General features: G+C 36.9%; 1 protein-coding gene across 1 annotated transcript in view; it reads left to right on the plus strand.

Annotated features, from left to right (window-relative positions):
* The window catches only part of LOC122788286 (sodium channel protein type 4 subunit alpha-like), a 1768016-nt gene that overhangs the window by 1046879 nt on the left and 694595 nt on the right, over positions 1 to 26542 (plus strand). The window contains exon 11 of the mRNA XM_044055359.1: positions 14283 to 14480. Coding sequence (XP_043911294.1) covers positions 14283 to 14480 — 198 coding nt within the window. The remainder of the gene's footprint in view (positions 1 to 14282; positions 14481 to 26542) is intronic.

Consider the following 26542-nt stretch of genomic DNA (forward strand, 5'->3'; position numbering starts at 1 on the left):
TTCCAAACTCAAACATGATACTAGATTCAACTTTGCATCCTGAAAAGCAAATTCATTCTTAACACAGTCCAACTTATCTCTTTTAATCTCAAGCTACTTATGTTTGATGTCACATGTCTTCATTTCTCAATTTCTTTATTTTCATTTTCTCTTTCTTTTTCGAAATATTAATTATATTTCCTCTCTGTTTACTTCTCCTTCCAATGTTCATCTGCCCACACGTCTTTTCACTTTTATCTTCCATTGAAGAATTTCAGACTAAATTTCGTCCAAATATTTTCAGAAGCACTGAAACTTCCTTTTCAGGACCTTGTTTCTCTAAATCTCTTTGAATCTGCTCTAAAACTTTGACTTTTACTACCACCACCTACTCCTTCATTTCTTCATCCAGAGCTTCAACAGTATTTTCTATCATGACCAGTTTTTCTCCTTACCAATTTAATTTCCCCTTCCATCTTTTTTCTGCTACATTTTTTTTCTTTAGATTTCTATCTGTGCTAGCTCCATCTTATTCAGAAGCAATTTCTGTCATTGCTAGCTTAATTTTCAAACCATAGGTATCATGGTTATGATTCCTTTCAGAAATATATGAAGCTGATAAATATGTTAGCAGGTAGAACACCCACCTTTGCTACAGTAGGCTGTGGGGTATATTTTTACACAAGGGAGAAGGATTGCTGATACTGCAGTACAGAATAATGGTGTGCTACACTCCTGAGTGTATCATCCTTCAGATGATGCATTAAAGTTAGGCCCCATCTGCCTGAGTTGGTTATAGCTCAGGTAAATGTAAAAGATTCCACAGCGCCTATTGAAAAAAGCAGAGATTCTTATTAAATGTAACAATTATATACATAGAAATAGAAATGAATACAGTTAATACCAGTCATACAAAAAAATCAAGCATATTACTTGCTAAATTGTATACACACATGCCCCCACCCTTTCTGCCACAGCCATTTATGTATGTTACCTAATACAATAAAACAATCCATATCTTATAAAATAAGAATTCATCATACTGAGTAGTCTGAATACCCTACAAAACACTAATTAATAACATATCTATATTATAATTATTATGCAATGTCATGGGACAATTTGCATAGCAGGCATACAGAATCATATCACTATGCAAGAGAAAAATAAAATCAACAGAAAAATAATATAAGAAAATTGTCCAAAAAATGAATTCTAGAACACTTATAAAAATATACTGTATAGTTTCTGCAATATGACATATCTGACACTGTCTTATATTTCATTTGACTCTTAACAGGAAATTTACCTAGCAATAAATGGAATTGTTCCTGCCATTGCTTTATACATTTTAAAATAGGAAGAGAAATATGATTCCAAATCTTATCATAATAAAAAGAATGCATAACAGAAAAAAATCTCCTAGGTAAATAATTTTTGATAGGATGTAATTTCCAACAAAAAATATCAATATATATTTTTATAATGTAAGGAGGAGAACACATAAGTTTAGAAACAAAAACAAATTCCAAATATATTTTGTATTTTTTTCCATAACAAAATATATGAACTATGCATATTTAAATTACCAAAATGAATCAAAATCCATTATACATGGATAGAAGAGATGTACAGTACTGGATTAATCAACCCAAACCATCATCCTCAAGTAGACAATACATATATTCTTTTAACTGAGTTCAATCTATTACTCCAAAGAAAAGAAGAAAAAAATATTTCCAAAAGAAAGTTTTCTTTACATTTAGGAAAAGGGAAAACTGTCTCAAATAAACTAATTCACTCAAAAACATAGAGTAAAAAATATAAATGTTCTTATCTAAAAGAAAAGTTAAAACATTTCCAGTTTTTTAATATATAATTTATCTCCTTCAATAACATTGCATTAAATATATTTGTTCAGAATCAAAAGACATATCTAAAATAGTAATACATTCAGAAGTAAATAGTATAGCATGTGAAAAAAACTTTACTAAATCCCTTAGATGCCTGAAAATGTAGTTGAAAGCCTATAATATTCACACTAGAAAAAATATCATTCAAAACAGGATAAAAAAATTCTCAGAATCTACAATAAAAGACAAATCAACAGCATAAGACAGAAATAAAGGCAAAGATACATTAGGAAAAATAATACTGCATGTTTTTTGCAAAAAAGTGTAATGTTCAATAATTGCTTTTATAATTAAAGAAAACAAAAAATCCACTAAGTGGACATCTTTGTTTTTTACCACATTTAACAGAGATGGAATTTCATATAAATTTATTAACTAAAGGTCATACCTAAGATTTAGAATACATACTATATCTTATTATGTTTATAAATTTTGGGCAAATACAATAATCCTTTAAAAATTCAAATAAACTATAAAGACAAACAGAATCATATGTTTTACAAATATCGCAAGAAATTAACATGCCATGATCCATGCACAAAATATCGTCTACAATTTCTCATACAATAATCAATATATCTCCACTAAATCATCCCTTAAGTATAGCTAGACCTTTAGTATATTTATCTAAGAAAGTTTTACTAAGTTTAAGTCATAGAATGTTACAAAAAAATGTATCATTTGTATTTGTGAGAGTTAATGGTCCCAAGTTTTTAAATCAGACCTATCACCTTTTAAAAAAAAATTAAATGGATAATCCCTTCACAAATAGAATCATACAGAATAATATAATCCAACCACTCATTTAAGATATATAGAAAAATGTGCTTTTGGGAATCATTCAGAAATTTATAAAAGCTAGACTAGGAGAAGATAAAGCATTTAATTTTTTTAGAACAATGGATGAATGGATTTAATTGAGATAAATCAATAGGTTTAATAAAAATATTACCTTCCTCACTTATTTTATTCACTCTCCATGAAGTAGAAACTCCAGAAAAATAAGAAAATAAAAGTCTAACATAATTACAAACTTCATGTGTTATATCAGATTGATTAGTGAGAAACAAGGACATTTTGAGATGATAAAAATAATCTATATTACCAGAATCCCTTTTGATAATTTTGTCAAAAAAAGGAAAATATCTTTCTTAACTCCTTGTAACAAATATTTTTGCTTATGTAATAATAAATATAATATGTATAAATTCAAACTTTCTCACTTAACTAAATTTTCTAAGAAAATATCAGAAGTATCATTAAGTTGTTTTTCAAATAAAGACCATGCTGACCTATAATCTTTTTTTTTCATGTTATAAGAGTTGTCTTTCTAACAAACAGAAAGCATTTTTTATGTTTCAGTTTATAATGTATCCACCAATAAGTCCAATTCACAGAGAAATCTCTTAAAGTAAGATGCAACAGTTATCCAATCAAAAGTATCAAGAACCCACCTGTTTAATTTTTTTTAAAAAAACTTTACCTTACAAAAAAAGTAGAAGTAAAAAGTCTAGACAATATAGCCTTATAATCTGTTAAAGATAAAGAAATCAACTTAGAGAATTTCAGATTACTTTCAGATGATCGAACTGCCAAAATGCTGAACATTATATGGCTGAGACCATATAACAGACATTTCAAAAGTTTGGAATTGCAATAAAAATAAAAAAAAAAATTTGCCCCCCCACACCTCCTGCTAATTAAATATACCAACTCGAAGATCACACTATATTGAGGAAAACAGCGGCAATCTCCCTTCACTCTGTTCGAACTTCCAAAATATCGGTTATATGATCTTGGCCATATAACGTTTGGCATTTTGGCAGTTCGATCAGCTGAAGGGAATCCAGAAATTCACATCTAAAGTTCTAGAATAAGCAAAATAATCTATTTCTGTTAATAAAGTTCCCGTTTTTTTTTAAGTAGGTTCCATATAAGGGCCCAACAAAATATGAGCATATTTCAGAATGTCCAAAACACATCTAACATCCTTAGAAGATCTTGAAACATTTCTAACATGACAGTTCCAATCTCCAATAATAATATGACTATTTAAAAGGACATATGGTGTTATTTTAGAAAAAAAGTTCTTCTCTTCCTTTTGTAGAAGTAGTCGCATATATGGCAATTAACCAAAATATATCTGTATGAATTTTAATATCACAAACAAGTAATCTAACAGGAACAAGAATTAAAACATTCAAAATATCAATATAAGATTTAGTTATAATTGCAGTACCAGAACAAAGATCAAACTGAAAATTCCATACAACTCTGCCACCCCATATATATTCTACTTGTCATTTTTGAATATTAGATAATAATCTAATATTTAACAAGCAGTAAATATCGGTCACCATATTTAAACAAAACATTAAAAATAATAGTCTCCTCTTCTCATTAATAATACTATGACATTTAGACTACACACAGGAATACTATATCTTTCTTTTTTAACATTTTTTTAGAAAGTCATTTTTTTAAACTTTCTCTTATACAATCTCTTTCCCATAGATGTAGTTATTTCATCCATACAATCTAAAAAGCTTGAACAGATTCTTCTGCTTCAAACTCTTTCTGATTTCTTATTGGAAACATCACTGTTTGTTAATCCATTTGTTTTAGTTATAAAATCATCTGAAATATTTTCCTGTAATAAAGGTAAAGGAGATACAACATCTATAGATGTTAATAAATAAAATAGTCTTATTGTGAACAACATTATTTTCTTCAACTGTTTCAGAGTAATTGTTTTGAACTAAAGAAGGACAAGCAAGCCTAGGAATGTATTGTACTTTATCTTGAATAAAAGATAATATAATTCAAACTTTTCAAGCTCCATTCCATAATTTTCTGTCATTGATTTCTTTTCATTAAAACATGAGTACAACAAGATGAAAATTAAGTTCTCACTAAATCAGCATTAGTGTTTGTGGTCCAAAATTGTTCAGTTACCTTATGTTTGATATTTATGTTAAATGCAGAAATAACATGTGTCCCAAGGATAACTGGATTTATTTTTTCAAAGTTACGCAAGAACATTTCTGCACTTTCATTGTTCTAGAATGAAATGGCACAAAAAGATTTTTGTCAGTATCAATAAACATGCATACATCTCAGTAAAAACATGAAGTGGAACCATAATGCTATCCCAAACATCATACCTTTGAAAATGAATGTCATTTTTTTTATCATAATACATACTACAGGCAAGTTAGAAAAGTTCCCTGGAACAAAAGTATCTATAAAAGCAGACTTTCTTCATTGCAACAGCATAAGATGAAAAGGGCAAAATCCAAATGAGTAACTAAATAAGGGAGACTGAGTCTGACAAAAAGGAACATCAGAAATATCAAGTCTTTTATCTAGGAATGTCACATCCAGTTTTTCAGCAATAAGCAAAATAACATAATCCATATGAGCCATAAATTGGCTCCAGGAGGCTGCCAAAGGAGTATCTGGTTCAGATTCCTCAATCAATCATTTAAAAGCATGATCTGATAATCCTCCATCAGAAATTGCTATAACATGTAGTGTATCTTTACTAGAAAATGCAGAATCAAAATTTTCTGAGATTTTCTGCATCTCATGAGCACCCTACATCATGTCACTTCTGCCACTTGAAAAAAGTAGGGGTCCTTTATTTATATACAGGAATACCTCTTGTTTATAAAATATTTATATATTTACATATGTACAAATATATAAATATACAAATATGTTTACACTTATTCAAAATTTCCTTTGCAACCATGTTAAACTTTCATCCCTATTAGACCCCTACTCCTTTTTCCATAACTACCATTTGATTTTAATTAATATTGTTGCTAGAATCCATTTACCATTAAACATAATTTCATTTATTCTTTCATTCCATATAACCCACATAACCTAAAATAACTTTTTATTTATTCTATTAACATGTACTTTACTTCTATTCTTATATCCATATTTAATCATATCCATGTTTATTCTATCTACTTCATTTATATCTTCAAAACATCTTCTTTACATAGTTTTCCCCATAACTTTTTACTCTTTTGCATTTCAAGAACACCTGTTCTGTTGTTTATTCTTCTTGACAGTGTAAACATATGCTATCACTTTTTTATATATGGCATATTTTCTTTTACTAGCAATTTATCTATTACTAGTCTCCACAAAAAGTCTTGACATTCTACTTTCTGATTACATAATTTGTTTTTTATATTTATAACTTAAACATTTTCATCTTGTTAGATTTTCCCATGATTCTGCATAGTAATATTATATCATAACATTCTATACCATACTTTTCTATCTTCTTCTATATCATCACATTTTTATTTTCCATAAAATATTTTCCCTAATAAAATTGTATTTTTTCATTTATACACTGTTTTCTCTTTTACTGTTTTTACCGTACTCCCAAATTATTCATGCTTATATTTATACAGTTTTACTACTAATCTCTCATCTTTTTCATGTATCCATTAATGAAGCAGTGTATATCACTTGGTTAATTAAGCCTAAACCTCCTCCTTCTTTCTTTACATACAAAACTCCTCTTTTACTGGGTTTAATCTAGAACCCCAAATAAATGAAAAATTATCTGCAATAATTCCTTTCCAAATACTGTTGGCAACATAAATACATTAAGTATGCTGTTTTCCCATCAGTACTGAATTTATTAAATAAACCTTTTTATGAATGATAATTTATATGTTCTCTAGAAAAGCTGTTTGCTTTATTTTTTATTGTTTTTACCTATTGAATTCTACTTACATCTTTATTCCCAAATGTTATACCTAACACAGAAATTTCTTTCATTGTGAAATATATTCCCTTGATCTTTACTACATCACCTCTACCATTCAGACCAATTTTTATAAAATGTACATGGTAATATGATCTTTCCATGACTGTATTATTAATTTCATTCCTGTTTCATTCCATGCTTTCTCATTTCTTTTTATTCCTTTGCCTATTTTTATATATTCATTTTCTTTTATCTCTAGCCATATTGCAAGATTCTCCTATAACTAAACCTTCTGATACTATAAAATAATCTTTTTCAGTTCTATACATATTTTGTAAGTCCATGAATTTCTCTCCCAAAGTTTTAACTTACCACGTTATAACATTTTTCTTATATCATTTCCTTTCTTTTTACGTGTGCCTTTTAAATCACAGTTAAAGTCTCATGTTATTATAATATTCATATTTATCACTATATAACCTAAAATCTAATGAAATAAGCTTTCCCTTTCTTTACGTTAGTATAAGCGTGTAATGTTATTATTCTATATACTTGTTATTTCCATTTTACATCTACAATAGTTAATCTTGTCATTTTTGCTAAAGTTACATGTAATATATTTACTGTATTTTTATAGAATACAGCTATTCCACAACACCTCTCATTTTCCATATTCCAGATCGTCTTTCTTCCCCATAGTTTATCTGTTTGTAATCTTCCATCATTTGTTAAAATATTGTGTCTTCTAAAATAATTACATCGACATCACATGAATTACACAACTCCAAAATTCCTGTTCTTAATATATTCTTAATACTATCCACGTTTACAGAAAGCACACTAACATTTTAATTTTCCCTTTTCTTTAGATTCATGGTTTCATAAGGTCACAGCTAGTTACTAGGCTAGCTTTCCTAATAGGCCATTCTAAGTCTAACCAATTTCCTTTCCAAAGGTGAGACTCAAACCCTGTACCTTGTGATTCAAACACTTTAACCATTATACCAAGTCCCAATCATCAGCTGTATATATTCATTTTCATCCATTTCCTTTCTTTTTCTTTAGTATTAATCTCTTGAAATTTTCTTTTTCTGTCTTTTACCCTTTTACCAATATAATTGTTACCTCTTTTACTACTTCCCAATCTATGTCTTCTTCATCACTTATTTCAGAACCTTCGTCTGTTTTTCTCATCTAATTTTTTTTCGATTTCTACTACTTGCAAAATGTCTTTCTTTGTTCATTTTCTTCCCTTCTTCTTTCTCCTTACTGTTTTCATTTTTGCAATACAGCCATAAATGTCCAATTTTATTGCATTTATAACATTTCAGTTCACATTTTTTGCATCATATCCCATTTCCCCACAAATAAAATGTTTTCTTTTGTCACAGTTACTTATCAAATGTCCTTCTTTTCCACAAAAGAACCATGTTTGGGTTGTCCCCAGTATTTTAAAGCACCCCATCCCCCCCCCCCCACATTTATCATGCTTGGCATATGTATAATGTTTTCTCTTTTCATTTTAACACAATATTACAGTCCCAGCAACCAGTCCATGAACCCCTTTTGTCATAATCATTTGCATTCTCCAGGACTTCTTTACATAAAGCTTTCAAATGTCATTTCAAAGTCTCTCTTTCCACATCTGCTCGAAATTGCTGATGAAGCTTCTTTTTTTGTTTCCTTATTAAATGTTTTTATCACATAAATAGGTTACAGTATTTCTTTCATATTCTCCAAGAAAATTTTCCATTGAAAAAACAGTCTCAAATATAATGTCCTAAAATGTTAATAAGAATAAGTGGTCTTACCTCATGTGCTTTTACCTCCAAAGGAGCTATTAAATTGTTCCACACTTCATACTTGTCAATTTCTTTTTTACTTTGAATCCCTACCATGTACTTCCATTTTTCATTTTCTTCAGCCTTCTTTTCTGCTACTCCACTTTTGCCTGTTTTACTTTCTCTTTGCATATGTTTTCTTTTCCATTTCACCACTAATCTTCAAGATTGTCTTTGCATCCTCCTTTTGTGTTTTCTCCATAATGTTCCCCACCCCCCCAAGGAAATATCTCCTTCATTTTCTTGCTCACTCTGCACCCCCATTTCTTTAAGTAAATCATCCCACAATCTTCCCGACTTCTTCTTCTTTTTCTTTCAGCTGTTCCCATTAGGGGTCACCACAGCGGATCACCTGTTTCCATTTCTTCCTGTCCTCTGCATCTTGCTCTGTCACACCAACCACCTGCATGTCCTCTCTCACCACATCCATAAAACTTATCTTAGGCCTTCCTCTTTTCCTGTTACCTGGCAGCTTCATCCTTAGCATCTTTTTCCCAATATACTCTGCATCCCTCCTCAGCACATGTCCAAACCAACGTAATTGTGCCTCTCTGGCTTTGTCTCCAAACCTTCCAACCTGGACTGACCCTCAAATATACTTATTCCTAATCCTGTCTACCCTCATCACACCCAGTGCAAATCTTAACATCTTTAACTCTGCCACATCCAGCTCTGACACCTGCCTTTTTGTCAGTCCCACTCTATCCAACCCATGTAACATAGCTGGTCTCACTACCCTCTTGTAGACCTTCCCTTTCACTCTTACTGGTACTCGTCTGTCACAAATCACTCCTGACACTCTTCTCCACCCACTTCACCCTGCCTGTACTCTCTTCTTCACCTCTCTTTCACACTTGCCATTACTCTGCACTGTTGATCCCAAGCATTTAAACTCATCCACCTTCACCAACTCTGCTCCCTGCATCCTCACCATTCCTCTATCCTCCCTCTCATTCACACACATATATTCTGTCTTAGTCATGCTGACCTTCATTCCTCTCCTCTCTAGAGCATATCTCCACCTCTCCAGGGTCTCCTCAACCTGTTCCCTACTCTCACTACATATCACAATGTCATCTGCAAACATCATAGTCCACGGGGAGTCCTGTCTGATCTCGTCTGTCAACCTGTCCATCACCACTGCAAATAAGAAAGGGCTCAGAGTTGATCCTTGATGTAATCCCACCACCACCATAAATGCATCTATCACTCCAACTGCAGATCTCACCACTGTCACACTACCCTTGTACATATCCTGTACCACTCTTACATACTTCTCTGCCACTCCCAACTTCCTCATACAATACCACAACTCCTCTCTAGGCACCCTGTCATATACTTTTTCTAAGTCCACAAAGACACAATGCAACTCCTTCTGACCTTCTCTGTACTTCTCCATCAACACTCTCAGAGCAAACATAGCATCTGTAGTGCTCTTTCCTGGCATGAAACCATACTGCTGATCACTAATCATTACCTCCCTTCTTAACCTAGCTTCTACTACTCTTTACCATAATTTCATGCTGTGACTGATCAGTTTTATCCCTCTGCAGTTACTACAGCTCTGCACATCACCCTTATTCTTAAAAATTGGTACCAAAACACTTTTTCTCCACTCCTCAGGCATCCTCTCACTTTCCAAGATTTCATTAAACAATCTGGTTAAATATTCCACTGCCATTTCTTCTAAACACCTCCAAGCTTCCACAGGTATGTCATCTGGACCAACAGCCTTTCCATTCTTTATCCTCTTCATAGCTATCCTTACTTCCTCCTTGCTAATCCGTTGCACTTCCTGATTCACTATCCCACATCATCCAACCTTCTCTCTCTCATTCTCTTCATTCATCAGCCCCTCAGAGTACTCTTTCCATCTGTTCAACACACTCTCCTCGCTTGTGAGTATTTTCCCTCATTATCCTTTATCACCCTTACCTGCTGCACATCTTTCCTAGCTCGGTCCCTCTGGCCAATAAGTACAGGTCCTTTTCTCCCTCCTTAGTGTCCAACCTTTTATACAACTCTTCATATGCCTTATCCTTAGCCTTTGACACCTCTCTCTTTGCCATGCACCTCATCTCCTTATACTCCTGTCTACTTTCTTCATCTCTCTAACAATCCCACTTCTTCTTCGCCAGCCTCTTTCTCTGTATACTCTCCTGTACTTCCTCATTCCACCACCAGGTCTAGTTGTCCTCCTTCCTCTGTCCAGATGTCACATGAAACACCTTTCTAGCAGTCTCCCTTACTAGCTCTGCTGTAGTTACCTAGCTGTTCGGTAACTCTTCACTGCCACCCAGTGCCTGTCTTAACTCTTCTCTGAACTTCACCTCACAATCACCCTTTTTCAATTTCCACCATTTGATCCTTAGTGCTGCCCTCACACTCCTCCTCCTCCTCTTCTTGATCTCCAGTGTCATTCTACAGACCACCATTTTATGCTGCCTAACTACACTTTCCCCCATCACCACATTACAGTCTCCAGTCTCCTTCAAACTGGCCCTTCTGCATAGGATATAATTCACCTGTGTGCATCTCCCTCCACTAATATGTCACCCTATGCTCCTCACTCTTGTTAAAATACGTATTCACCACCGCCATGTCCATCCTTTTCACAAAATCCACTACCATCTGACCTTCTGCATTCCTTTGCTTAACACCATACCTACCCATCACTTCCTCATCCCCTCTGTTCCCTTCACCAACATGCTCATTGAAATCTGCTCCGATCACCACTCTCTCACCCTTGGGTACAGTCATCACGACTTCATCCAACTCACTCCAAAATTTTTCTTTCTCATCTATCGCATACCCAACTTGCAGAGCATATGCACTAACAACATTCATCATTACACCATCAATTTCCAGCTTCATAAATATCACTCTATCTGACACTCATTTCACCTGCAAAACAGTCTTGGCATACTGTTCCTTCAGGATAACCCCTACCCCATTTCTCCTCTCATCCACACCATGATATAACAATTTGAACCCACTTCCAATACACCTGGCCTTACTTCCCTTCCACCTGGTCTCTTGCACTCACAATATACCAACCTTCCTTCTGTCCATCATATCAGATAGTGCTCTCCCTATATGAGCCATACTGCCAACATTCAAATTTCCTACCCTCACTACCACACTCCTAACCTTTCTCCTCTCTTCCTGCATTTAGGCATGCCTTCCCCCTCTTCTTCTCCTTCTCCTCCTTCGGCCAACAGTAGCCCAATTTCCACCAGCACCCTGTTGGCTAACAGTATTGGAGGTGGTCGTTGTTAACCCAGGCCTCGACCAATCCGGTATGTAAATCTGTATTGTTTTCTGCACATCTCATTTGGCAAATGTTTTACGCTGGATGCCCTTCCTGACACAACTCTCTCCATTTATCTTGGCTTAGGACCGGCACGAAGAAATGCATTGGCTTGTGCATTCCCAGTGGCTGGGTTCCGCAACCCTCCCGACTACAAGGTTACAATTATGCATCCATCATTTGATGACTTATCTCCATCAAACAGGTTTCTTCGAAACATTTCCTCTGAATCCTGCACACCTCTCTACACTCTCTATATTTGCATTCTCCTTAATTTCTTTCACTACTATATCATCTCCTTCTCTTTCCACCTGCCTCCCTGTTTCTTTGGACCACCTCTGCACCTGGAATGAAAACAGGAAGTGCTACTCCAAAATGGTTCTCACTCACAATAATGATGAGAAGGGGACATTCCCTGATGCCCCGGTCAAATTTCCCCTAGTAGTATAAATACCACCTCAGGTTTCCCCCTGAAAAGAGGTTATTAACCTAGTGGGTCTAACCCAGTCATGAAAGAGTAAATAAATAAATAAATGTTCTTCCTTTCCACATAGCCAAAAATCAGAGTCTACAATCATCTTTTATATATTCATAGTAATTTCATAAAATACATTTCACATCTTAGTCATTTTTAATACATTTTATTGAGAAGTCTGCTGACCTGTGTTGTCTCCCACTCCATATAATTTGTCCTCCGTGTCCATACTATGATGTCTTTTAGGGGGGAACCTCTCTGATCACCCCAAACAACTAGAAACTCTGTTTTTATTTGGGGGCTCCCATCCCCCCAAACAGCCCCCACACTCCAGGAAAATAAATATGCTAACTCCATGGTCGCACATCAGTTACTTCTATTTTCCCCCTCCAGCATCTTCAACCCTGATTTGGGTCATCTTGGTCACACTCATGGCTTTCTCCCTCTGTGACATGCAGATGGGCAAACCTGAGTTTTTTTAGAGAGCTCTGCCTCCTGAACCTGCTTATTAATTTATTATTATCTCCGAAGTTCATGAAGGTCTGGAAACACTAAGCAACCTCCATAATAAAATAAATAAATAAATAAATAGGCTCCCTATTGAAATGTCAGGGCTTGCAGTGCTGAGTCCTGAAACACCAAAAAAAAAAAAATGACTGAAAGTACAAAAGAGAAGTAAATATTCTACATCACACTTCTTTAAACTTCTTTTTTGACCCCTGATGTGGAGTGCAAGCCTCCACTAACTTATGTATACCAAATCAGAGATCGGGATATATTGGAGAAGATGAAATATTCAAAAAATGGAAATATTGGATCAGCATCCAGATTTTCAGTCATTCAGTTTCTATATTTTAGGATGGGGCATAGTGAGTCCTGACATTTTAAATGGTTACCAAAATAACATCCCTTTTATAAAGAGTTAGTGATTTTCAGCATATCAGTTTTGAAAAATCTATCTTGCATTTATTCATTTTCACTCAGTACTACCTGATGCAAGCTCAGACTGTTTTTGCCCAAACAGACAAATGAACCCCACTATTTCTTGCTCTCACAAAGACCACTGTCCACTTCCTAAAAACGAAGATTATTGTCCACTGTTTCTCTAGCTGAATGTCGTCACCATAATGCAGTCTGTACCCAAGACAGTTTTAGTAAGTCATCCATTACGTTGCTTTCACAATTATCTCCAGTCTGTCCATAGGCTTCTCTTCTAAAGTTGCTCTCTAGCCATTGAGATCTTATTTCTCTGCTTTCTGCACAACATCAGGGCCCCTTAGCAGAAGTATGGGGGAGTCTCCACTGTGCTTTGAACAAATAGTCTCCATTTATTGAAATACTACAACTGGTTCTCACTGAAAAAAATGTTATGTATGAGAGAATTTAACTTATTAATAAACAGGTAACTACATAAGTAGCAAGAGCCTGATAAAAGATTTATGTACATTCAATGAACTTTGGTAAAATTATCATCACCAAATGTGTTACTTGTCAACAGCTGTAAAACAACAGAGATTGGTTATATGAATGTCTTAAGCAAGGTATTTTTCTTCCATATTTGCTTTTTGTATTATAAAGTCATTTTACCATTCATTTTACTGTCCTGTCTCTTCACCCCGATGTTTTATCAAATTCCACAGAGATCTGCATATTCTGTGTCAGAACTTTAGAAAATGTTCATAAACACTTTAAAAAATATGTCCATAATGTGACCTTCTTGGAAAGGCTTTCTGGGTTGGTCAAAGTCCTAAAGAGCAGGGCAGCAATGGTAAATCACAATGGTAAATAGATGGTTAATTAGTTAGCAGTCAGTCTTTACTTAACTAGTTACTTATAAAGTTGTCATTCACTTTTGAGTCATTCCAAGCTATGCCAGAATTTTGTAACAAGCTTAGATTTAAGAAACAGTCATTTGATTGATGGATCGAATGTCAGACTTTAGGAATGAAGTTACTGATTAATGAGTTAAGCTATAAGATTCTTGAATTTTCCAAATTCTCTACTCTATACATCTTTTCTTGTTTAGACACTCCGAGCTGCTGGAAAGACCTACATGATATTCTTTGTGGTGATCATTTTCCTTGGCTCTTTTTACCTGATTAACTTGATCCTCGCTGTGGTTGCCATGGCATATGCAGAGCAGAACGAGGCCACCCAACTGGAAGCCAAACAGAAGGAGGAAGAATTCCAACAGCAACTGGAGCAGCTGAAGAAACAGCAAGAGGTACCATTCAGACCAGTTTTTGTTTGGTCATTTTACCTTGTTTTCACGTAGCAACGACCAGCTATCATACAGCATCCTAACAGAAGAATGGACTATATTTTACTGTTGTCAATGTATTATATATGCTTTTCATAGGGACATGCTTTCATATTTTGAAATTACAGTTTTTTAATAAATGTACTGTTTTAGAATATTTAAAATTACAGCTTGCTGGACTAAGGAAAAGAGTAAGACAAGGAGATTCCACTAAAAAGTGACTGGAGCACACTGTTAAAGCTGTTAGTATTCAGAGTGACTCCATTTTTAACCGAGAAAGTGGTTTATTGTACTTTGTGCACAGAAAGGAGGCAAGTATATGTCTTAACATAGTTCGTATAGACTCAGAAACAGTATCTAAAGTAGTACGTTGTGTGGATGCTGCCACTCAACGTAATATTAGTGGTAATTCTGATTGTATACAAAATATTTCTACCATGGCCCAGCATACTGATTTACTTGGATTAGAACTTAAACCAGCCTATGCTGACATAAGTAAAAAAGCAAAACAGTCTAGTAATCAGAGTATAGTTAAGATATAAGTCTTGAAATGGTCACAAAACAAAGTAAACTAAAAGAATGGTCATTGAAGTTAATTGTGTTGCACGAAGCATAGATTTTAAAGTAAGAGGAAATTACACCTCCATCTGTGGATTATGGGGTACTTGTGATTGGTGATTTCATGACTGAAAAACAGGCCCCTAACAAATATTAACAAGGGCTGTGTAACAATCTCTAGCCTTTGTGTTGCCAAAATAAGAGATATTTACAATGATTTCATGAAAATGTTTAAGAAGAAGTGGTCATTTAGTACATTTGTGATTCAAGTTGAGCTGAATCATCTGGAGATAATTTGTCTGTGTAACACTCATAAAGCAGACCTCTGTTTATGTGAAATATTACCCTTCCTAAGTTTTACTAATTATCAATATTCAAAAGCATTATTGTACAATAACTAGTTGAGATAATTGTCTGAAAGTAAGCAGAGTTGATTAGAACTTGAAATGAGTTTTTGAGGTAATTTTCATCTGAGCTTTTCTGGTTGTAAAGTGATAAGAAATGTTTGGAATTAATGAGATTTTTTTTTACATTACAATCAAAACGTTAAACAATAGTCAGAACAAATTAATAAAAGTGTATTAAGCCAGTGAACAGAATTTGTGTAACAGGAATGATGGATTACTTGCAATGGCATATAATTCTCAGTATTTTGCAATTGTTATCATGGAGGCATGGCAGTTTGCAACATTCAGTTATCTGGTTTTAACAAGTAAGAATCTTTAAGAACACATAGTTCTGGAAAAGTAGCAGTTTTATTGGGTCTACTTTAGTTTAGCGAACGATCAGATAATCAAACTCTAGTACTGGCAGCCTGGGAAAATGGGTATATATTTAATGATGGGAATAAACATGCCGGGAATATCATATGGTATATACGTTTTGTAGATGACGTCTTTCTGCTGTGGGGTGGTACAACTGATGAATTACAAGAGATGGTAGAATATTTACATAATACCACTGAATTTTTAAGATTCACTAGCCAGTACTCAAGGGACTCTATTGAGTTCCTGGATGTCTTGGTTAAAAAGACAGATCTGAATGAATTAACAACAGGGATGTATAGAAAACCAACTTGGAGGAATAGCATTTTACATAAGACGAGTATGCACCCCACATTTGTATATAAAAATGTTGTGAAAGGACAATTCATGAGAACAAGCCGCCTACATAATACAAATGAAGGCTTCCAAAAGACAATAACAACATTAGAAAAGGACTTTATAGCCAGAGGTTATAGTAAGAAGGATATAGATGAAAGCATTAAATATACTATTGTTAATAGAGATGGAAAGTGTAAACCTTCTTCACAGATACCACAGAAGAAGATAGGAATAGAGAAGATATCAACAGTATGAAAATAAGATTTGCTATAACTTATTCTAGCGACGTTAGAAGGTTCTGCAATATTTTTGAGAAAAATTGGAATGTTCTACTGTCAGATCCTGAGCTGAAGAAAGTACTAGAAGATAGACCTAGCTTTTGCTTCAGGAATAAAAAATCTTTAAAAAGGCAACTTTGCTACAAATCTACTACTAAGGAGCGATTGAAGCAATCAAATAGACAGGGGACTTTCCCTTGTAGAAATTGCATGGCATGCGAGTATCTATATAGTAAATCTATATATAAACATCCCACATTAGGTTTCACGATTGATGTTGACTTTTATGCTGATTGTAAAACACAGAATTTGGTTTATTTTAGCTTTTGCACTGTATGACATGCTTTTTATATAGGCAAGACAATTAGATGTTTGAAGGAGCGTATCCTCGAACACCTTAGAGATATAAAGAACAAGAAAGATACGAACGCCTTAGCAAAACATGTAGAAGAAGGAAATATAAAGCACATTTTTAACTTTATGGTTCTAGAAGTAATAAATAAAAGTAATAGAGGGGGTGACACAAAGAATAGAGTAGAAGAAGCAGAACAAAAGTGGATTTTATTACTTCAAGCAGACAGACCCCCTGGGTTAAATAATGCTGTTTCGTTGAAACCTTTTTTAAAATCTAGACCACTTAAACATTAATTATTTATTTGACCATACCATACAGTATATATAATATAATAATTTTTGTATGAATTGTGATGTACATGTATTTTTAATTGTTATGGTTACATTATGTAATTGTAGCATAAAAGATTAATTAGATGATGTCATAGTAGAATGTGACTCTATTGGATGAGCTAGATTTTAAATAATAATGTTTTAACTGTTTTGATGAGTCTGAAGAAGCGATCAGTTGTTTTAGATCGTGAAAGCGCTTACTCTTGTTTTAATAAAGAGAATTTGTTGGAAGTGGAAGTGGATTTATATCTGGATACTTGGATACTTGGATTTATAACCTGGACTTTTTAGCCGTGGTCTACCTGTTGTTTTTTTTGTTTATTTCGCTTGAGGTGTAAACCAGGCGTTTGCCCAGTTTTTTGATTTTCTTCATGTTTTATGCACAAGCCTGACTCCAAGAAAGAAAGCTGCAAATATTAATTCTAGTATAAAATTTATAAACAATTTGACAGTTGAGAAAGGAATAGACTATAGTCAGCTTGAGATTCCCAGTGCTTGCACTTAGTATTGCCAGGTGTTTTATCTGCTAAGTGTATATCATTGGGGGGAAGAAACAGATGTGTGTTTAGAAGAGATTATACAAATGGTCCAGAAGGGTCTGATATGCGGAAATGTAATTTACCTGATTTATGTACCTGGAAGGCAGAAATATAGTGCTATTACTGCCATTAAAAATGTTGAGCCTCCTGTTTTGCTTTTACTGTTGGAATAGTTCAAGACAAGGATGCTATGATAATGGTTACCCTGGTTGATTCTTAATGATGTAATATTTTCTGCTATGTGAGGGGACTGTATTGAAGTATTCAGGTGTGTCTTTAAGATTAAACTGAGGGTGTGTTTAATTCTAGTGTAAATATATGGCCTCATGATATGTGTGGGAATAGAGTGAGGATAGGAATTACAGAGTTTAGCCTTGCATGTGCTAGTGAATAGTCAGTTATGAGACATGCTCAAAAAAGAAGTGAAATGATGGAAACTGAGTTAGAAACATAGTAACTCACCTTCTATTGCACTATGGACAACCACAATTTATAGATTTGTATACTGTATAAAACATTTATAGGAGGTTTTAGTGTGGCTAGGTGGGAACAGGTAAGGTATAGTAGTCCAGAACAGCACAATAGCGGCAATCATTTTTGGATAACCTAAAAATGTCCAGTGTAAATTCTTTCAGGAGTAACAAGGTATACTAAACTATAAGTAACATGCTAATATAGACTGTAACCATGCAATGAATGATATGTTCTAAGGGTAAGAAAACCTAGACACACTTTGTTGGAACTTTAAAATAGCATCTCTTTTAGCCTGGGATTCACCTGTGCATTTGTATTAAACTGATTTATACTTTGAGATATGGACAGAATATAAATGTAAACATATAAATATGCTTTACTGGAAAAGCTCACTCAGACTTTGTCAAAGATTGCTGTGACAAGAAAGGTTAGTTTGTTTTGGCTTTCTTGTATTTTGCATTGGTTCATAGGTTCATAGGTTCATAGGTTCATACTAGGCTATCTGCCCTAGGGCATTTATAAGCCTAGCCAGAATGTATTTGGCTTTCGCCACCCATTTTAAATTTATTTTGCTATGCCCTTTTTCGAGGTTAGTATACTATGCCTCTATCTAACAGTGACACAGAAGTGATACCCGGGGTAAACCTACGATCTCCCATCCACTCATCAAGATTCCTCTTGAAGAGAGTCAATGAGGGACTCTGCCTAACCTGGACTGGGATTTTATTCCAGAGTGAAGGGAGCCTCTGGGTTATGAATCTGTCCCTCCAGCATGTCCTATTTATTTCACTGCTGAGGTTCAAGTCTCTCGAGCGGGTAGCACGATGGGATTTGGATTTTCTGAGGTGCAGCGTGTCCATTAATTCGGGTTGGACATGGCTTTATATCGTCAGGCACAGATCTCCTCTGAACAGGCGGTATGCCACTGAGTAGAGCTGGAGTTTCTTTAACCGGGCAGCATATGGCATCTGTTTGAGCCCTTTGATGCTCTTGGTGAGGTACTTTTGGGGTCTTTCCAGTTGCTGCAGGTGTCTGGTAAGGTACATCCCAAAAGGGGCATTGTACTCAATTATGGGCCTGATGAGGGATGAGTAAATAGGCACGATGACCTCCCCTGATCTAGATGTGAATCCCTTCATGATTAGGTGGGCTATATAAAATGTTTTTCTAACCACTTTGGCCACGTGGTTGTCAAATGAGAGATTGCTATCAACTTGGGTCCCCAGGTCCCTAATTACTTCTTCTGTACTTAATGGATTTCCACCTATGTGGTAATTTGTGGGCACTTTGTTTTTGCCAAAGGGGATGACTATACACTTTTTGGCATTTAGCTTGAGGCCATGGCTCTGGCACCAGTTGTCTGTTTCTATGAGGCCCTTTTGGAGGATGCTTGTGTTGGCTGGAGAGTCGATTATGGCACCCAGTTTGCAGTCATCTGCGAACTTGGTCAGCCACAGTCCTTCTGTGTTGGCCTGTACCTCCGAGAAATATATACCGAACAAGAGAGGTCCCAGGACTGAGCCTTGTGGGACACCACTTGTAACTGGTTTGGAGTCTGACATGGCTCCAGCAATTCTAACCATGTGGGTTCTGTCCTTGAGCCAGTTTGCAATCCATCTAGTGACATAGGGGTTTATATTTAAGCTGGTGAGCTTATCTATAATGCCCGAGTGGGGTATTGTATCGAAGGCTTTTGCGAGGTCCAGGTAGGCTGTGTGGACCACCTTCCCCTCGTTAATGGCCTTGGTGACTGTTTCAAAGAAATCAACCAGGTTTAAGAGGCAGGATCTGCCCTTAACAAAGCCGAACTGGGTAGGATCCAGTGTTTGTTGGTCCCCAATATCTTTATTTATGAGGTCCATGATGATCCTTTCCATAGCTTTGCAGACCAAGCTAGTCAGGCTTATGGGGCGATAGTTTCCAGGATCCGTTGAGGCACCACCTTTATGGAGAGGGACCACTGTTGCTGTACGCCACTCTTTGGGCACATATCCTGTAGTAAGGCTGAGACTGAACAGTAGTTTTATGTTTGGGTTTAGCTCTTCTTTGAGTTCATGTAGGACGCAGCCGGGACACCATCTGGTCCCATTGATGCTGTGTTTTTGCTTTGGAGAGGCGGCTCTTACCTGAGCATCTGAGATGTCAGGGGGGCAGCACTCTGCTGGGATAGATATTTGCCCTTTTGGTGGGGAGGGGAGAAGTTTGCGCTGAATCTGTCAGCTAGGATGTTGGCAATGTCTGTGGGTTCGTGTATTTTTGTCATTTTGGACTAATTCTGAGCATATCTGGGAATTACCACCCAGGTTCCTAACATAACTAAAGAAAGCCTTGTGATTATCCTTAGTGTCCTGTGCAATTTTTCTCTCGAAGCTGGCCTTAGACAATTTTATGTGTGCCCGTAGTTTTTGCTAATACTGATCAGTGATGCCTTCCCTTTTTGGGATTTTGCTTTATCATTTAGTAGCTTCCTCCTTCTATTGTATAGTTTGTTTATGGCTGGGGTCCACCAGACAGGACGTCTGCCTTTGGAGGATTGGGTCTTGGTTTTATTTGGGATCGCATGATCCATGCATTCCTGAAGGTGTTCATAGAATGCGTTTATAAAGGATTCTGCGGTCTGGGCTGTATTTTCCACAGGCCCGGGGCTTTGAAGGATTCCACCTCAGTTTTGAGGAGTGTAAAATTTGCTTTAGAGAAGTTTTTCACTGTGGTTTTCTGGGCAGGGGTGGGGTCGGGATGTGAATATCCAGTGAGATTAGTTTATGGTCTGATCTTACCAGTGAGGGATACACTTCTGGTCTGGAGCATAGAGTCCCCATGTTGGTGATGATCAGGTTCAGTATGTTTTCCCCTCTTGTGGGAGTGGTAACAAGTTGTTCCATAGCATTTGAGTTTATAAATTCTAGGAACCTTTGGGCTAGGGTGTTGGAGCTAGAGTAATGCTCCCAGTCTATGTTTGGGTAGTTGAAGTCGCCCAATATAATGGTGTTTGGAGAGACCTTCATATTTTCCAGTGTTCTCAGGAAGGCCGAGTGGGGTGCCTGGTTTTGGGAGGGTGGTCTGTAGCAGGCTATAAACTGGAAGGCAGTTTTACCCACTGTTAGTTGCACATGGATAGTCTCTGATGCTTCGTGCTTTGCCACCAACCTGGAGGTGTGGGTATCTTTGATGAATATCGATACTCCCCCTCCTTTTGTGGTTCGGTCCAAGTTTTGGGGCCGAAAAGCATGGTATGAGGTATAACCTGGTAGTGCTGGAGTGCTCTTGGGAGCCCTGAACCAGGTTTCTGTTACTGCACAGATATCGATGTTCTCCATGCTAAGGAGAGTTTCGAGTGCGTGCATCTTGAGGTTTAGACTTCTGGCGTTGAGTAGCATTACTCTTAGTTTCTTATCCCTTGTGATACCTATGGAGGTGGGTTTGTCTTTTGAGCCTTGCCTAAAAAAGGCACTATGGGGGTAGCAAGAGCCTTTGCCAATATCCGAAGCCCAGGGGTGACAGGTGCAAGCCGTCCCTAGTGAAGCATCGTGGCTTGTCGAGCATATCATCCCAAGCTGACAGGCATTGGATCCCCTTTGAATGACACCAGTACTTAAGCCAATTGTTGAAATTGATCATCTTGTCTTCATATTGTGGCATCATTCTTGGTGAGGGTAAGATGCTACTCAAGGTCAGGGTCATACCGGCCTGGGCTACATGCTCAGAGAGCTCCTTTATGTCTCTTTTCATGTATTCCAGGGAGGTACGTCTCAGGTCATTCACACCAGCATAGACAATGACTGAGTCATATTTGTACTTGCCTTGGAGTGACCTGAGTGCTTGTGTTATGTGGCGGATCCTAGCACCCGACAGGCTGCTCACCGTGACCCTCTCCTTGTTCAGCCTGGTGAGCGGGACGTCAGTGTGCCTGACGATAGAGTCACCTATTACAAGTGTATCAGGTGTGTTGTTTAGTCTTAAGGGCTGTGACTGTTTGGCACACTGGCTTTGTGAGATATGTGTTGCACGTGTTTTGTTTTGGGGTAGCGGCTGCTTGGGTGTCTGCTTTGGAGGTCTCTGCTGCTTGGCAGATCTTTATTTAGAGCCTCCGAGTATGTTTTTGTGTTTGGTTTGCTGTCGTGGTAGGTCTATGTGAGACTGGAATTGTAGTGAGTATGGTTTCCTTCTCCTCCTGACTGGTTATGCCAGTACTGAGTTGAGAGAGCTTAGCCTCCAGTTTGGCTATATGGTTGCATCTCTCACATGTGTTGGAATTTGTTGGGAGGAGGAGAGGGTTGTCTGTGTACATGAGGCAGTTGTAACATTGCCTCAAGATTCCCAGATTCACCAGCTGGACCGGAGAGGAGATTGACAACTGACCTTTGGACATGCTAGAATAATATTGGGAATTCCTTAATAATTGAAAACCAGGGCCAGTGGGGAGTGAGGGTGTAGTGCTTTTAATTTTTAGTGCTGACTTATATAATTGCTTTAGTGAGCAAGTGCCAGGTAACTTAAGTGCAATGTGTTACAGGTAACTTAAATGCAAAAACGACAAACAGTAACTTTCTTTCAAGTGAAACAAGGAAATAAGTACAGTAAACAATGCAGATATCACTAGTGAGCCACAGAAGCGCTGAGAAGCTGCGTATTAGGTGGAATTAGCGTTCCAGGGAAATAACAAGCAAACAAACAACAAGCATATAAACAAAGCTATATTCAGCAGGCCTGGATCTAGTCTATGCTACAGCAAACAAGGTGTACCAATTTCAGTAAGATACAGTTCAAATATTCAGGCACTATAAACCTTTAACCAGAAATTCCCAGCTCAGAAGGGCAGAGTCCAGCCTCTTCTCCCACAAGAGTGCAGACCACAAACCTTCTTAATGTAAAATAACTGGCCTGAAGCCCAAGTGCCTAAACCAGAACTAATACACTTTAAGAATAACAGACACTGGGCTCTCAATCAGCAGTTCCCAACTTAGAAGGATGAAAGCTACCTGTCCTGCCACCACAGTGCATGCCACAAACCTTCCTAATGTAAAACAACTGGTCTGAAGCCCAAGTGCTTAATCCAAAAGACTTAGAATGACAGCTAAACTTTAATCAAGTTACTACCAAGCAGTAATAAATACAATTGAATACTTTAGAGAATGCCTGGATTAGTGCTCAAGTTACACAAACAAAGCTAGATCCAGCAGGCCCTAATCCAGTCTATGCCACAGCAAACAAGGCGCACCAACTTCAGTAAGAAGCAGTTCAGATATGCATGCACTATAAGCCTTCAATCAGAAATTCCCAGCTCAGAAGGGCAGAGTCCAGCCTCTCCTCCCACAAGAGTGCAGACCACGAACCCTCTTAATGTAAAATAACTGGCCTGAAAGCCTAAGTGCTTAAACCAGAATTAATACACTTTTAGAATAACAGACACTGAGCCCTCAATCAGCAGTTCCCAACCTAGAAGGATGTAAGCTACCTGTTCTCCCACTACAGTGCAGACCACAAACCCTCCCAGTGCAAAACAACTGGTCCGAAGCCCAAGTGTTTAAACCAGAAGGCCTAGAATGAGTTACACCAAGCAGTAATAAATACAATTGAGTACTTTTAAGATGATGCAAAAGTAAAAAAAAGTAGGTAGAAACACAAGTACAGTAAAAGCAGATTAAATTTTTTTTTTTTTTTTTTTTTTTCTGAACAAGTGCTGAGATCAAAGAAACAGATTTGAGTGCTGAAACTAGAAAACTGGCTAGTTATAGGGAAAAAACTAAGCTAGAAGGCTTCCCTCCAACACAGAAGGGCTTGGGGGCTCAAAAGCCTACAAATAGTCTATACCACTTAACAGGAAAGGCAGGAAACAAGCTTAAATTTTTTTTTTTTTCTGTTTCCCAGATGCTCTCTTTGTACACAGTAGGAGTGCCTGAAATCAGAATATGATCTCACTGCACTCAGTTGAGTGAGCAAATGAGATGGGCCCAGAAGGAGTATCCAAACACAAATTTACAAGAGGGGCGGGCAGCTGCAAGGCCACTAAGATTAACACCAAAACAAAAACAGGGAGGGTGAGTGGGACAAACTAAAGAGCAGAGTGAAAAGTTCCAGTTCAGCTAAATATTCTTTCCACACAGTTAAAATCAATTTAAATACTGTATTAAGTATTGCTTCATTGCCTTCTATTATTTTGTTTATTGTGTTTTTTTTCTTTACACTATGTTTACTTGTATTCAGCTTTTAATTGCATTTTAAACCAGGAAAGAGATCACAGCTGTGTTTCTTTTGAGTCACACACAAATTAAATTTCCATTACTCTCCCACCCTGGTGGTGTTGTGCTTCTAATATTGACATCTGTGCAGTCACTGAGACATGGTTTAAAGCTGAGGACAGTACACCAGCAGTGCAAGGCTATAATGCCTTCCACACATTTAAACCAGCTACTACACAGACAAGGACCAAAGGTGGAGGTGTCTCAATTTATATCAAAAATAAATATAATTCAAGGCTGGTGAAACAAGGCAACACACTTCAGCTTCCCCATGTTCAAGTTACCACAAGCAAAATCCAATACCACTTCCTTGCAAGCTATAGGTCCCCTGTATGACCCAGAAAACCCATTAAGCTTACTGGAAACATTCCCCATTCAATTCAATGCCATATTTATGGGTGACTTTACTTATCCCACTATTAACTGGGAGGTCATATATGGCACCAAACACAAGCGCAGATATTCCTGGATTTTGTAAACACAAACTCCCTGGAAAGGATTGTCAATACACAGACCAGGGGTATAAACATAGTGGATCTGGCTCTCAGTAATCTGGGAGAGTGCTGCACACCCTCTAGTGTAATGTCTTCTCTGTTAAGGTCAGACCACAAAATGGTCTCCTTTGAAGTAAAAATAAAACCTGGAACCCCAGCTAACCCTGAAGTATTCAGGAAATACTCTAAGGCTAACTTCCTATTATTAAGTGATAACCTGGCAACATTCCAAGCACCCATAAACCCTGAGAACACTGCTGCCTTTGCAGAATTGTTCACAGAAACCCCATACAAGCATGCTAATACTGTATAGAGGCAGCTGTACCCACCAGGAAGAAGTACAGAACTAACTCAAAAAATGCTACCCTGGTGGAATCACATCAGTAAGCTGTATAACAGAATGAAGAAAATCATGGCAGAAATTAAGAGGTGCAGCATCCAGCAAGATAAAAACACTCTGACCAAACTAAACTAACAACTCAGAGGGCAAACAAAGTCTACCAAAGACAAATTTGAGGTAAATTTTGTCTCCCCGGCCAAGGACAACCACAAGACATTCTTTATCTGTGTATGCGACCTCAGTGGCAATACACAATTGTGTGCAGAGTTCATTGTTAATGGAGTCACCTATACTGAGCCAGAGGATATAGCAAACCTACTGGCCGACAAATTCAGTTCCAACTTTACCCCTCTCTCTCCCTCAACCTCCCCTCAGGAAATACCATGAAATATAACTCCCTCTACTATCACTAGGGAACAGGTTCTTAATTCTGTCTGTAAGGCCAAGAACATTGCATCAGTAGTTCCAGATAATACCCTAGGATGCCTTCTAAATAGCATGAAACATGACCTATCAGGCCCTCTGGAATTGCTGTTTAACTGTAGCATCCCAAACAGGTTTCATGACTCACTAATAGAGAACAGCAACAGTAATCCCTCTGCACAAAGGTGGGCCAGCTACAGACCCTGCAAGCTACAAACCCATAAGTCTCAGGAGTCTTATAAGCAAAGCCATGGAAAATATTATCATGGAAATGATCATTAATGACATAGGAAACCTCCAGACACTGGACCCAACCCAATTTGGTTTCATCGAGGGCAGATCATACCTAGTCAGCTTGGTGAACATCTTTGAGAAGATTACAAAAGCAACAGATTGCCAACCTTGACATGTCCAAGACATTTAACACAATACTCTACTCTGGCATTGCGGACAAACTCAAGAGGTTATGTATAAACCCCTATGTCACCTGGTGGATAAGCTGGCTCACAGACAGGACTCAGGCAGTTAGAATTGGAGAGTCTGCCTCCACAATGAGCCTAGTCAGAAGCAGAGTACCTCAGGGATTGGTCTTGAGACTGATCCTTTTTGGCATTTACTTCTCCGAAATCAAGGCTAATGTCAATGGTCTCTGTTTGACTAAATTTGAGATGATTGCAAATTAAGAATGGTCAAGGAATTTCCCACTGACACAAATGTTCTCCAGGAAGGGCTGACAAAGACAACCAACTGGTTTCAGAGCCATGGACTAAAACTAAATGCCAAGAAATGCATAATAGTATCCTTTGAGAAGTCATCCACCCCTGATACCTATCATATTGACAACACACCGCAAAGAGTTTACCCAGTAGTCAGCGATTTGGGGACCCACAT

Source organism: Protopterus annectens, chromosome 13.part0, assembly GCF_019279795.1.
Source record: "Protopterus annectens isolate FY-2018-M chromosome 13.part0, PAN1.0, whole genome shotgun sequence".
Classification (NCBI taxonomy): Eukaryota; Metazoa; Chordata; order Ceratodontiformes; family Protopteridae; genus Protopterus; species Protopterus annectens.